Raw genomic sequence first — 14,873 nt, forward strand, 5'->3', positions numbered from 1 at the left:
GCCGAGACCGTCACAGGCAGCATACAGGATGCAGAGCAGCGCGCTGGGCTTTAAAGAGGGGGCTCTTTCCTGCCCCGAAGTCACTAGACCACCAGGGAAGATCGTGAGTAAGGGGAGGGGAGGTCCGCCGCCTGCACGTCAGCGTCAGCCCGCCCATTTGTCCAGAAATCCGGACAAATGGGCAGGCTGACCAAAACCCGTCCGGACATGTCCTCAAAAACAGGACATGTCCGGGTAAATCCGGATGTATGGTAACCCTATTTCTGACTACTCTGCTGTGTTGCTGCCTGCCCAGACCTTGGATTGTTTTCTGACTACTCTGCTGTGTGCTGCCTGCCCAGACTTTGGACTGACTCCTGACTACTCTGCTGTATTGCCGTCTTCCTGGTCCCTGGACTGTGTCAGCTTCCCTGCCTGTCTGGTTGGTGGCCGTACATCCCGCCAATTCCAGAAGTCCTGGTGGCCACCTGCACCTGGGGGCTCAACTCCCGGGGAACGGTGGTCGCTTCCCAGGTGAAGCTAGGGGTTGTCTGGCTGCCTGACCGAGCGCGGTGCTGCTCCATCTTCGCCGTGCTCAGCTGGGGCACAAGGGCTCACTTTCCCAGACGTAACAGCAATTCAGTCCATGCCAGCCCAATTTTCAGAGGATCACTCTATGAGGAGTATCCCTGTGAAAATGAGCATGCAGTTCCAGAGGAACAAAGTTCTTCAAGCGCCATAGGCATATTTATTATTGCCCCTCCACTTCTACTCCATTCTTCTACTAATATACAGCAACCACCTTGGGTGAATCTCTTCATAAAAGCGGTTAACAAATCCCAGTAAATAAAAAAATCTAACAAATCTGTTCCAGCAATCCCCCACATACATACAGCAGCCATCTCTGGCCCTCTCATATATACAGGCTCTTATCCACTCCACCCCTTTTCCTCCCCTCCACTCCCTCAAACATAATCTAGAGGTTTGCTTCTTCCTTACCATGTTCTCCATTTAAAATCCCAGGATTTGGATCACTGCTGTCTATCTCGCCATCAGACACTTCAAGGGGTGGGCTCCGTCTCTCCATATCCTCCTCGTCAGAACTAGCCTGGGTGGGAAAAGCGTACTGAAGGCACATACGAGGCACATAGGGGAGCTGCTGTAGAAAGAGGGATAGGGAATAGTGAATGTGAGAGGTGTTTGGGAGAATAACACAGTGAGTGAAATGGCATGAGAGAATAAAGAAAAGATAGAGGATGAAATAAAGGGATGGAAATGACTGGGAAAAGAGCAAAATGTGTAGGGACGGAAAGAGGGTGAGTAGGGGTTAGTAACTGAGAAAGGGTGAGAGATGGGGAGTGTAAGAAGGGGATTAGGGATTGAGAGAGGAAAATAAAAAGTTGGTACAGTGTTTCCCAAACTGTGTGCGGTGGCACCCTGCTGCGCTGTGCTAAACTCACAGGGGTGCTGCGGAAGGAGACGCACATTAATGGACTGCGCACGCCACTACTGTTTCCTGCCAGCCCTTAGCATGCCGTCTCTAGCAGGGGAAGCAGCCGCACCATGAGAGCTAACACCTCTTGGGGCAACAAATCCCAGGCCTCACTGCTGCTAGAAGGTGAGGAGCACTGAAGGCAGCAAACAGAGCAGCCTGGGGAGGGTTGGAGCTGAGGGCTCGGCACAGGCTAAAGGCCTGATACAGAGGAGGAAACTTGGCTGTCAGTGGCCGCAAGGGAAGTGAGATGCTCTGTCTCCAGACAAGGTAGGACTCCATGCTGCTTGGGGGATGGTTGAGAGAGAGACCTGCACGAGGAAATGTGTGCTTGGGGGGCGGGGTGTGACCTGAGAGGAAATGTCTGGCAGAGGGAGGGAAGACCTGAGACTGAGGCTGGGAAATGTGTGGCTGGAGTGGGGTGCCATGAAAAATTACTTGGACACTAAGTGCACCATGAACTGAAAAAAATTTGGGAAACACTGGGTTAGTGATTGAAAAAATATGAGAGATGATGAACGTGAGAAGGGGATTAGGGATTGAAAGAGATGGAGTGTGTGAGAAGAGGTTAGTGGCTGAGAGTGGGGATTAGGGATTGAGAGAAGGGAGAGATGCAGAGGGACAGAAGATTTGATATACCGTATCCTTAACAATCTTTCTGACAAAAACCACAAGAGCCAAGAAAACAACTACAATAACTAATAGGAAAGGGGAAACAAGGCAGCATGGAGAGGAAAAGAGAGAGAAATCAGAATGCAAAGAAACAAATAAAGATCAAGATAAAGATAAAAAAAAATAGTGGGCCAGACAAGCACCAACTGGGCCACACTGCTGCACTGCAAATCAATCAGGAAAAGCCTTCGTGAATAACTAGGTCTTCAACCCCATTTTAAACTTATCCAATGACAGTTCTCGTCGAAGGTGCAGAGGAAGTGAGAAGGGGGTTAGGGACTGAAAGAAGGAGAGAGATGGAGTTGTGGTGATTAGGGACAGAAAGGAGAGAGATGGGGGAGTGTGAGAAGGGGATTAGGGATTGAGAAATGGTGAGAGATGGGGGCGTATGAAAAGAGGTTATTGATGATAAGAGGGCAAGAGATGAAAAATATAGGAAGAGGGCAGGATGATATAATATGTTATAAAAGAGAGGTCAGTGGCTGTGACAAATTCCAATCCAGAGACATTCCACTGAAGTGTCATAACTAAAACAACTTAGTAAAAATCAGTTCCAATCTTCCTGTCCACAGGGAGCAGAGTAAGTGACTAGGGGTGAGAAGAGCAGCAATGTTCACCCAGGAATTCAGCAACCCATCTTTTCGCCTGCTCTTTCCTTTCTCTTGATCCCTTCTTTTCTTTTTCATGCCCTCACCCCTCTCTCTTCTATTGTCTCTCCATCCTTTTCACCTTCATCCACTTTCTTGTATTTTCTCTTTTCCACCCTTCCTTTGCTCCTTTCATGCCACCCCATTCTCTTTTCTCCTCCTTTTGTTGCCTCTTCCCCCCCCCCCCCCCCGCGTCTCCTCTCCAGTCTTGCTACCTTTCATGCATTTCTGCAGTGGCCTAGTCATGCGCCTGCAGGATGGGCACAGATGCCTCAGAGCCACCTGGCAGTTAGTGAGCTAGCAGGCTTGTCAGTCACGCAGGAAGGGACGAGATTGAGTAATAACTTGTGCAAGCTTCCTGTTAGCTCTTTGAGGATGGAAGCAGCTGCCTGATTAGAAATATTTACCAGCAACATACCTCCCACTGGCCCCTAGGCTACAATTACACAAGCCCTTGCTGTAGCTTTTGGCTTTAGGATTTCTTTAATTAGCTTGCATGTACTGCAAACAGCAGCATAATCATTATAAGACAGATACATTTCATGCTCACTGGAGAAAGTAGAGCATCCAGCAGGTGTAGGAGCTGCAGTGATGTTTCTATCACTGTCTCCAACTCCAATCTAATCTAAAGAGAAAGTATAGTAATTAGCTTATTATAATACATTTGCATTCTGTTTTTGTTAGCTGCTACCGTGACTGGAAAAGAGCTTGGAGAACCCTTTTGTGCATGTCTGGCTGTACTCCTTGCTTGCTAAACCGGTTAGAACCAGTTTAAAACCCATGTTGCTGGCTTGTTAGGTTTTGTGCATCTGGGCCTAAATCAGAGACTTAATTCTCCAGTTCAGCAGGCTCAGAGCATCCAGTTTCACACTCTGCTCAACAACTGACTGTTTTAGCTCTTTAATTTCCCCTGTCACTTCTGCATGGAAGGCCTTCAACTTTTGCAAAATTCTTTCTCCTGGCTCAATCATTTTCTGGGCCTGCTGACTGCCTCCGCAGCCTTTACTTCCTTCTCTAGGCCCCACCGCTTTCCATGCCTCTCCATTCTCCCTGTGGTAATCTGTAATCTGTCCTAATTTCTCTCCCCCTCCTCTGGTTCTTGTAGTCCGTGTTCTATTCTCTCTCAAATTCATGGAAATTGTGGCAACAAAACCTTAGATGAGCATGGATGGTGGGGGTGGGTTGTCAGAGAGCGCTGCGTATGCCTTGTAGCGCTATAGAAATGCTAAATAGTAGTAGTAGAGAACCACATGGAGCTTCAGCAAAAAGAGTACACTGCTTTGAGCTTGTTAATGCTCCCTCATCCCCCAGATTAAAGGATTTTAGAAAGCTCTTTGAGCTATGGTTTCATTTATAATTTTTATTCCCCACCCCCTAATACCTAATAATTAGGGGCAGCACACCATTTCCTATATGTACCTCCTATAAGCAAGCATTTTTTTTACAGTGTTCACTATACATCCCACCATTATCCACAACACCTCAATGTTTTTCTACAGTCCCTCTACACATTCAGAGCTATCACATTATTCTCTACAACTCCTTCCAAAATGCAGTACTCCTACACTATTCCCTAACACCTTACCCCAGCCACCACTCCCTATCATTTCCTGTAATTTGTTCAATGATCAGAACTCGAACACAATTTCCTGAATGTCTTCCAGCAAACTCACACCATCAGTACTCTCCACCATCCCACACAGCTCTCCCACAGCCAGTGCTCCTCCTCCGTTCCCTAAAGCTCCCCCATGGTCATTGCTCTGACATTTGAAACTCTTGTGTGTGGCTTGCAATGATACTAAAGTTCTGGGTTTGCACCAGGAGGCTGAGGCTACTTTGGGTAATGGATTGCCTGGTGACTGGTACTGGAGTGTTTACCTGGTGATTAAGGCCGATGTGTGTGGGCAACATTGTGTCTAAGATATGCATCGGGTCGATCTCCATGTGCCGATGCAGCTGTTGCAGCTGCAGGGGTTGAACACTCTGCAACTCTGTGAAGTGGTTATCAGGGAAACCTTCAAACTCGTTGGGCATGTGGTGCGGATCAAATTGCCATAAATGTTCTAAAAAATGACAGAACACACAGAACAAGGAATGAAAACAATCAGGTATAAAGTAAGAAAAAGAAGGACTGTGCATTGATAATCTTTTTTTTTCCCTGAGTGATGACCTCACCTTCTTACTCCCTTTGCGCCTTGATACAGACTATCCGTGGTAGTATGTTAAAGAAGGGACTAATATACAGAGGGTAAATGACATATGTGTCACATATGTAGAATATGGAAAGAGAAGAACTGTAATATGCAGTGTCACAGCTAAGTCTGCAAGGAGAGAAGCTACAGTAATACATCCCAAATTCTAGAAAGTTCTGCATGCAAATTTCTGACTAGCGTGCAAATCTGTGCAAACAACTTATAGAATAAGGTCAGTTTCTCATGTAGCTTGATAGATTAATTAGATGATAATTGGTCAAGATCAATTGGGGTTAATTGGTACTAAATGCCACTAATTGGCAGTTACACTAATAATTGCCCTTAGTTGGTATTCTATGTTGCGCACTTAAATTCCAGAGTGCGCAACTCTATGGAGGGCCTGGGAGGGGCATGGACGGGTTAGGTGCATGGGATACAGAATAGTATTTACTTGCCATTTTGCTAGTGTAGGTGCGCATACCTATAGTTAAGCTTGTAAATGCGAACTTGCACTAGTGTTAAATAACAGCAGTTGCGCTTAGCACGCATCATCCCGGCACTTTTAGGTGATCTATTGAGAATTACCCCCATACTGTATAGCTGAACTCACCCCCGTGGCTGTCGCCATCACTGTTGATATACTGGTAACACTCATGAGACTGACGGAACATATCTGAATCATAGGAGACTATGTCCTCGGCATGTTGCTGGAAGAGAGATAGACAGAGAGATGCATGAATTTAGCCAATGGACTGCAGTAAAAACCTTATAACAAATTAGGAGAGTGCAGGGAGTGGGGCTGAGGTGCTAGTCCTTCCTCAAAAAATGATACTACTACAAAGTCATGCTTGGATAGCAAAGCGCTAAGATTCAGGAGCTATTCTTGTAGAAATGCTGCAATGAGATGGGAAAGGAGGCCATATTGTCTGTCCCAGGATCACCATTGCTTCTGGAAGTTGCCATTCTCTTCAACAGTCAATATAGTTTAACCTTAAAAGAAAGGTTCCAGGTAGAAAAAACTGTAATAAAGTCTGAAGGCATCGTCAAATTATTTTCTTCCTCCATGCTTATGAATATAACATGGAATGAAAAGTGCTGAATCGACACCCTAGGAACCAAGTCTCCCAATAATCCACAGAACAAGTATAACATGAATAGCTACAGTACAAAGTTCCATCCACCAAACCTGAATTCATATTCACACAGTCAGCCTATCCACAATGAACATATGTGAGTTAAATTTGCATACATAGAGTCTCTAATATATGCAAATGTATCTCATACTTATTCACTTTGGATCACCTTAAAAGCTGATTGTGGAGTTTGAGAAGCCCTGCCCTATACAGACCTGCCAATGTGCTTCAAATTTGCTTTGTAGGGTCTGTCTCTAGGGGGTGAGAGAGTGAGGCAGCCAGCGTCCTTTCAATACATGTCTTCTCTGTCAACAATGGCCATATAATGGTAGTGATTTTAGTGATTGACACTCCTGTTCTAGGGGTATTTAACTGAGCCCACCCAGTATTTCACATACAGCTAATGGCAGATGAGAAGAACAGTGCAGCCTGCTTTCAGTCACGTGATTTTATCTTGGATAGAAGTGGTAATCAACCATAAATAAATATACATGTAGGACTTGATTTTAGGTTCTAACCAATAAATGCAAAATAATATAATAGGTGTTTATTAGAGAAATGCTGCAAGAAAACTGTTTTCTTCTTCTGTCTGCCCTGCATCCTCCACTCTATTCTTGTATCCTTCATGCTGATGACTCCTCAGCTGCACAAATCTATATTTTGGATTCAATCAATGGGTTACACTGATTGGCCTTACTGGTGAGCCAGATTTTGCACAGATCTAACACAATTGCTATATAATGGTTTTGCTAGAATTTATGAGTTTGAAAGATGTTTCATACCTGCCTCATGAGCCCAAGCCAATCATTCTTACTTAGCAACTGAAATCAAACCCTCAACTGTATTACTCAGTGAAGAGATGCACTAGATATGAGGGTATATGAGGAAAATATGGGCCTGGAGTTTCTAAATTTTAATTCCAGCAGGATTAGAGTAGCAGGTTGGGTGAGTTTAGGGGTTCTGTGCCAGGACTGCATACTGCCATGTGGAGGATCTGAGTTCAATTCCTGAGTCAGGTCTTCCAACTCCTGAGTTTGCTAGGACAGCACCAGAGGATGGAGTCCTTAACATTATGCAATAGCTGGATTTAGTACTAATGATTGCACAGGAGAACCATAAAGCATGGCCACAGCAGAGGGCTGTCACTATGAGTAGTGTACCAGGCAAGCTAGGGGTGGGGGTATAACATGGTGATATATTCCCTGGGAGATTATGAATGAATACTCATGGTACCAGATCCCAGCCCTGGTTATGACTGGAAGTATAAAGGAGCAGAAGGAGGGGGAAGGGGAAGAAAAGGAGGCAAGCACAAATAGACAGAATAGATGGAAAAAGTAGTCTTTACTTGCCAACACCTTCTATGTTTCTAGAATAAATGAAGACACGGTCAGTGGTCCATGTTTTAAAGAGTATGCACATACTTGACTGAAGGAGACCCAGTAGATGCTTTTAAGAATAATCTTTTCTGATTTGAACAGAGCACAGCAACATTACAGCTTGGGTGATGCCAGTCTTGCGTATCCCATGAACAATTTTTTTTCTACCATAAAATCTATTGCTGGAACCTTTTGATTCCTCACCCGCCCCCCACCCCCCTTATGTTTCTCATGCAAAGACTCAAATAGAAAAACTTGCAGAGGATGCATGTCTCTTTCAATTAAAAAGGAAGCTCTAGAATAAGGGGGCATAGGATGAAGGTGAAAGGGGACAGACTCAGGAGTGGAGTAGTGGCCTAGTGGTTAGGGTGGTGGACTTTGGTCCTGAGGAACTGAGTTTGATTCCTGGCACAGGCAGCTCCTTGTGACTCTGGGCAAGTCATTTAACCCTCCATTGCCCCATGTAAGCCACATTGAGCCTGCCATGAGTGGGAAAGCACAGAGTACAAATGTAACAAAAAAAAAAGTAAATTGAGGAAATATGTTTTCATGGAAAGGGTGGTGAATTTGTGGAACAGCCTTCAGGTGGAAGTGAAAACTATATTTGAATTCAAGAAAGCTTTGGACAAGTACATAGGATCTCTAAGGGAGAGGAAGGGATAATAGAGGCATGGATGAGCAGACTGGATAAGTCATATGGAGGGGCATTTTTGAAAGAAACGTCCAAGTTGCGATTTGGACGTCTTTGCAAAACATCGAAATCCAGGGGCGGGGAAACCCATATTTTCGAAAAAAAGATGGACGTCCATCTTTCGTTTTGAATATACCGTCAGAGACGTCCAAATCCTTAAATTTGGATGTCCCTAGATTTGGATGTCCTTGGATCTGGACGTTTCTGACTTTCGGCGATTTTCGAAACCAAAGACGTCCATGTCAAAAACGACCAAATGCAAGCCATTTGGTCGTGGAAGGAGCCAGCATTTGTAGTGCACTGGTCCCCCTGACATGCCAGGACACCAACCGGGCACCCTAGGGGACACTGCAGTGGACTTCATAAATTGCTCCCAGGAACATAGCTCCCTTACCTTGTGTGCTGAGCCCCCCAAAACCCACTACCCACAACTGTACACCACTACTATAGCCCTTATGGGTGAAGGGGGGCACCTATATGTGGGTACAGTGGGTTTGTGGTGGGTTTTGGAGGGCTCGCTGTTTCCTCCACAAATGTAACAGGTAGGGGGGTATGGGCCTGGGTCCGCCTCTCTGAAGTGTACTGCAGTACCCACTAAAACTGCTCCAGGGACCTGCATGCGCTGTCATGGACCTGAGTATGCCATCTGAGGCTGGCACGAAATATTTTTACAGGTGTTTTTTGAGAGTGGGAGGGGGTTAGTGACCACTGGGAGAGTAATGGGAGGTCATTCCCGATTCCCTCTGGTGGTCATCTGGTCATTTCAGGCACCTTTTTGTGCCTTATTTGTAAAAAAAACATGTCCGGGGGTGAAAACGTCCAAGTGTTTGTCAAGGATGTCCTTGCTTTTTTCGATTATGGGTCAAAGACATCCAAGTGTTAGGCACGCCCAAGTCCTGCCTTTGCTACGCCTCCGACATGCCCCCTTGAAATTTGGACATCCTTGCGATGGACTGCAGTTGGAGACGTTCAAAATCGGGTTTTGATTATACCGATTTGGATGTCTCTGTGAGAAGGACGCCCATTTTCCGTTTTATGTCGAAAGATGGATGTCCTTCTCTTTCGAAAATGAGCCTGATGGTCTTTATCTGCCTTCATTTTTCTAAGTTTCTATGAAACATTATTTTGTGTCAGATTTTATTTTGTTTCAATTTTTCTGTTTAATTTTTATTTAAAGTGAGCTAACATGATTCAGTTTGTACTAAAACATTTTAATGCATGCAAGGTAAAGATAAAGGTTGTCCTTGGTCCCCTCCAACTCTCTCTCCCCCTCACCCTCATCTCTTGGAAACCATTCCCTTCTGCTGGGAACATAGCAAACCCTCTCTTCACCCTCACCCTGTAAAGACCACCCCAGAGGCGCTGCTTTAACTGCCTCAGACCCTTGGATTATGGAGCCCTTCTCAAATAGTTTTTCTTCCTCCTAGTTCTCTCAGGCTGTTTCTACCACCACTCTCTCCCCAGGCAGACTAGTCAGGTGAAGAGTTGATCCTGGCCAGCCCCAGAGCTGGAGGGCATCTCCACTGAACCACATTCTTAGCACCACTTACAGACTGGTAGGAACTATCACTGTAGAGGGACCCCCCACTCCATTTAATGCTTAATGCTACCTAACCATTCCTTAATAATTTAAAAAAAAGGTTTTTATGTATTGAGTACGTATCTATATATAATTACTTTAGAGATTCATTGACTGTTGTATGTCATGCAAATTGCAAAACAAATAAAAAGCCATTAACTGGATCAGTCTTGAGTTGGTTTTGCTTGACTCAGGATATCTTGGACTAAGGATGCTACAGAGGTAGCATTCACAGCCCTGGAGGGGTGGGGGGGAGGAAGTGGGAGAGGCAGGGCCATGGTTAATGCTTGTGTTGCAAATAGTGTCTGGATTTAGGGCCTATTCCAGAATCCTGATGTTGGGCTCCATCTGTCATTGTAATCAGGTTTGCCAAATAAAAAAAAAAATTCCCACACAAAACAGCCCAAAACCCGCCCAAAAACTGCACACACCCCACCCCCGCCATCATCAACCCCGCCCCTTCTATCATCAACCCCGCCCCCGCCGTCATCAGCCCCACCCCTTCCATCATCACCCCGCCATCATCAGCCCCGCCCCCACCGTCATCGCCCCGCCCAATACGTCACCAAACCCCGCCCAAAATGTCACAAACCCCGCCTCTGTCGCCATTAGCCCCACCCCTGCCGGCAGAAAAACTGCCCCAAAATCCGCACAAAAAACACAAAACGAGCCCAAAAAAAACGCAACCCGCTGCGGGCAAAAGTTACCCGCGGCGGGTTGCGGAAACGCCCAATTGGGTGGGAAAACCGCCCATCTGGCAACCGTGATTGTAATAACCAAACTAGATACTTTGGATGGGAGGGAGCAGGGGCGGGGTAGCTGCAAATGAAGACTCATGGTACCAGGACTCAAGACCTGGTTCCAACTGTTCTAAAAGTACAAAGCAGCAGGAGAAAACTGCTGGGAATAAGAAACTTATAAATGTAATAAACTGAAATAGGCATTTAAATTCTGCACTTCTGTGCTTATAAAGTGTACACAAACGTTATTTAAGTTGGGCCAAGAGATTCATTGATAGTAATATAATACTGCCATAGCAGCCCTGGCTTAACCATTAAGCAAAATAAGCTTGTGCTTAAGGCACCAAGGGAAGGGGGGCGCCACAGAGTTTTTTCCCTTAGCAATCATGCCCTTAACGCTTTCACTGCCATCTGCCACACCTATTATCGAACATGAATTTCAGTGTGTTTCTAATCATTATAAATATATATGATGTTTTGTTTTGTAGAATAATGATATTTCTCAGTACTTACTGTGTCTTAATGTCTTGTCAGTTAAGCAATAGAAGAGCCGAGGGGCACCATTGTTGGGCTGTGCTTAGGGCATCAGTTAATCTGGCCCTGTGTTATAGGGCAGTTTATGGAAAATGGCCTCCACATACTTTTCACTCCATGCACTTTGCGACACTTTCACCATCCCACCAAGTCTCCCACAATGAACAGGAGACTCCCACTTCAGAGGGCTATCTCCCACACAAAATCAGGAAACTCCCACAGAATGTGGGAGACTCAGGAGTCAACCACTTAGTTTCTTCTCTGCCTGACCATCACCATCAGCAACTTCAGGGCTCCACACTTTCTGAAGCAAGATTAACATAGACAGGGCAATGAGATCTGGAATAGTTCCTAGTCCTGATGCTGACAGAGAAGTAGTGCAGAGGTGGTGGAGTGGGCTGGGGCATGAGCTGAATTCCTGATTCCAGGAAAAGCACATTTAAATATGCTAACTTCTGCCAGTAGTTTTATGTGCATAATTTTAGAAATTTGAAAAGTATGCATGTTGCTCCAAATCTTGCCCCTACCCCACACGCATAGCATGCGTGGAATGGCACTTTTACCTGCCTATATGTTGGGCAGTTTTGTAAAAAGCACATTTGTGGAGGCAATGCATGTGCAGAAATGGCTTTGATAATTATCCTCCCTATGTCTGCCATATTTAAGAACATATGGACATAAGGAAAGCCATGCTAAGCCAGACTAAGGTCCATCGAGTCTGGCATCCTGTCTCCAAGTACCCAACTGATCACAAAATGTAGATCCAGTTTGTCAAAGCTCATTTCCAGGAATAAGCAGTGGCTTTTCCAAGCCTACCTGGCTAATAATTTTTTATGCACTTTTCCTTCAGGAACTTGTCTAAATCTTGTCTTTGCTACATCCTCCAGCAACAGATACCCTAAGCCAATGGTTCCCAAACTTGGTCCTGGAGGCACCCCAGCCAGTCAGGTTTTCAGGATATCCACAATTAATATTAATGAGAGAGATTTTGCAGTGCATGCAAATCTGTCTATGAATATTCATTGTGGATATCCAGAAAACCTGACTGGCTGGGGTGCCTCCAGGACCAGGTTTGGGAACCACTGCCCCAGCCTTCTGCCCCCCTGATTTGAGGCTCTAGGCCCCCTCCCCAACAATTTTATAATTAAACTCAATCATGATCACCTCAATGCACTCTTCTCAGAACAGTCCTGTGAAAATGTATAATTGGACATCATACTTTCAGATATTAACTCTTGGTTTATCTACCTATCTACAGATACATATAGATATACATAAATGAGGCAATTCTACAACTGGGTGCTTAGAACTTGAATATTATAACCATATCTGTGTGCACAGATTCTATCCTAGAATACTAGTGTAAGTCAGGAGAAACACATCTACATTTAGGGGCATCCACTTAAGCCAGGTCTATTCTTCAACTTGTGCACTTAAGTGGGAGACACACCCAAGTCCTGCCCATGCTCTACCCACAAGTACTCTCTCCTTGCATTTACACTCTAAGGGTCCCTTTTACTAAGCCACGGTAGGGCTAATGAGTGGCATTAAGGGCACAGGCAGTAAATAGCTGTGTGCTATTTTTAATATTAGCATATGGCCATTTTACCTGCCATGGTAAAAAAATGGCCCAGCGCATGCTAATTTCACACATCCAGACTAGCGCAGGCCACATTTTACCACAGCTTAGTAAAAGGGCCTCTAAGGCAGTTGTGCACCTATACAATACCACTGTGCATATGCGTACAAAAAGCACCTAACGTTAGACACCCTGTTATAGAATGAGGAGGAATAAGGGCAATTTACGAAAGCCATTGACCTGGGTAATCAGGCTATTTGAAAACTGTCCACCCTCCCTGTGGGTAAAAGTACAGGGTGATGCTTTTTTAAGTCTGCTTGACTATTACTTTGCTGCCCTTTACTCTCCCCCTTGAACCTGTTATCCTAGGCAACTGACTAGAGTGCCTAATGGTTACGCCAGTCCTGTTTCTACCATTTATTTTCAGTCTGCTGGTTGCCAGTTTCATGGAGTGTCCCCTTATTTTAGTGTTAAAAACGTAAGAATAGCCATACTGGGTCAGACCAATGGTCCATCTAGCCCAGTATCCTGCTTCTAACAGTGGCCAATCCAGGACATAAGTACCTGACAGAAACCCAATTAGTAGCAACATTCCATGCTACCAATCCCAGGGCAAGCAGTGGCTTGCCCTTGTCCATCTCAATAGCAGATTATGGACTTTTCCTCCAGGAATTTGTCCAAACCTTTTTTAAACCTAGATACGCTAAACGCCATTACCACATCCTCTGGCAGTGAGATCCAGAGCTTAACTATTCTGTGAAAGAAAAAATATTTCATCTTATTTATTTTAAAATTATTTCATATAATTTCATTGAGTATCCCCTGGTCTTTGTACTTTTTAAAAGAGTGAAAAATCAATTCACTTCTACTGGTTCTACACCACTCAGGATTTTATAGACCTCAATCATATCTTTAAATTCTCAGTCTCCCTGTCTCACAAGATTCTTCGGCAAACCCTTGCAATCCTCTGCTGTTTTAATGATTTGAATAATTTCATCTAAACATCAACTCAGAGCTAATGGAATATCACATTATTATCTCATCATCCAAAAATGATATCCATACAATTATCATAAAAGTGGTGTAATGTTCTTTTAAGGGAGGAAAAGCCTCAAACAATGATAGGATACTCCTTTGTTGGCTTTGAATACGACAGTCGATGGGGGAAGAGAGAAAAGCCAGCATTGAATACGACAGTCGACGGGGGAAGAGAGAAAAGCCAGCATTGAATACGACAGTCGACGGGAACCACGGACCCTGATGCAGGTATCGAAACTCGGGCCGAAGTTGGGCCATGGACGGTGATAAGAGACTGAACAGCTGGAGAGATAAGTGAACCTTAAAACACTAGCAGAAAGCAGAATTAAGTGTGGTTTGGGGACCTTATGTTTAAAACTATGGAGGTTTTTTAGCCCATGATGAATGGATGGAACTCCCTTATTTTGAATGAGTGATCAACAAAGGAGTATCCTATCATTGATTGAGGCTTTTCCTCCCTTAAAAGAACATTACACCACTGTTATGATAATTGTATGGATATCTTTTTTGGATGTTGAATAATTTCATGTCATCATAAATTTGATCACCTCATTCATCATTCCTATCTCCAGATCATACATGAATACGTTAAACAGCACAGGCCCCCCACAGACCCTTTGGGTATTCAAATGTTTGAACATCTAAGCAGGAAGACCCAAGGTATGATTTTATTTGAACATCCAGGTACTGTTTTCAAAACACGGACCATCTGAATATAATGCTATTTGAGCATCAAATTCTGCACTAAATATTCAAGCCTCTACAGTTTGTTTTATTTTTTTCTAATAATGATTCACAGATAATTTGAGAGTGTAAACGGTTGTATTGTGCAGATTTTAGAAAAATGTTAGAATTACTCAGATGACCTTCATTTCTACACAGCCTCTGCTACAATGATTTCATATGGTTTTTTTTTTCATTTCTAGCATTTTAGGTTCTCCATCATTTATTTCAAATTGTGACTGTGGGCATATGAATATATGGAAAAATTTTTTGCTCAAAGTTAGAATCATTATTATCTCTTGGATTTTGGTTCAGAGCTGTAGGACATATTTATTTGCCATCATTTGGACTCTGTTTTGATTCATGGCTGTCTGAGGTAATTTGATGTACCTGGGGATACAGGTTGAATGTAGTTTAAAAGTGGGCCATAGTCACTAAAGGCCCACAACATTTGCCCTTTATCTGTATATTACTTTAGCGACATGAGAAAAGAAATAG

At 44.2% G+C, this 14,873-nt stretch overlaps 1 protein-coding gene across 3 annotated transcripts in view; it reads right to left on the bottom strand.

Moving 5' to 3' along the window:
* Positions 1 to 14,873, bottom strand: part of SPI1 (Spi-1 proto-oncogene) — a 101,205-nt gene that overhangs the window by 5,530 nt on the left and 80,802 nt on the right. For 2 of the 3 annotated variants that reach the window (XM_030200922.1, XM_030200919.1), the window contains exons 2-4: positions 5,593 to 5,689; positions 4,669 to 4,853; positions 979 to 1,138 (exon numbers count right to left, since the gene is read on the bottom strand). In XM_030200922.1, the coding sequence (XP_030056782.1) occupies positions 979 to 1,138; positions 4,669 to 4,853; positions 5,593 to 5,689 (442 nt within the window). The remainder of the gene's footprint in view (positions 1 to 978; positions 1,139 to 4,668; positions 4,854 to 5,592; positions 5,690 to 14,873) is intronic. The other variant, XM_030200921.1, reaches the window with a different exon arrangement.

Source organism: Microcaecilia unicolor, chromosome 4 (genome assembly GCF_901765095.1).
Source record: "Microcaecilia unicolor chromosome 4, aMicUni1.1, whole genome shotgun sequence".
Classification (NCBI taxonomy): Eukaryota; Metazoa; Chordata; class Amphibia; order Gymnophiona; family Siphonopidae; genus Microcaecilia; species Microcaecilia unicolor.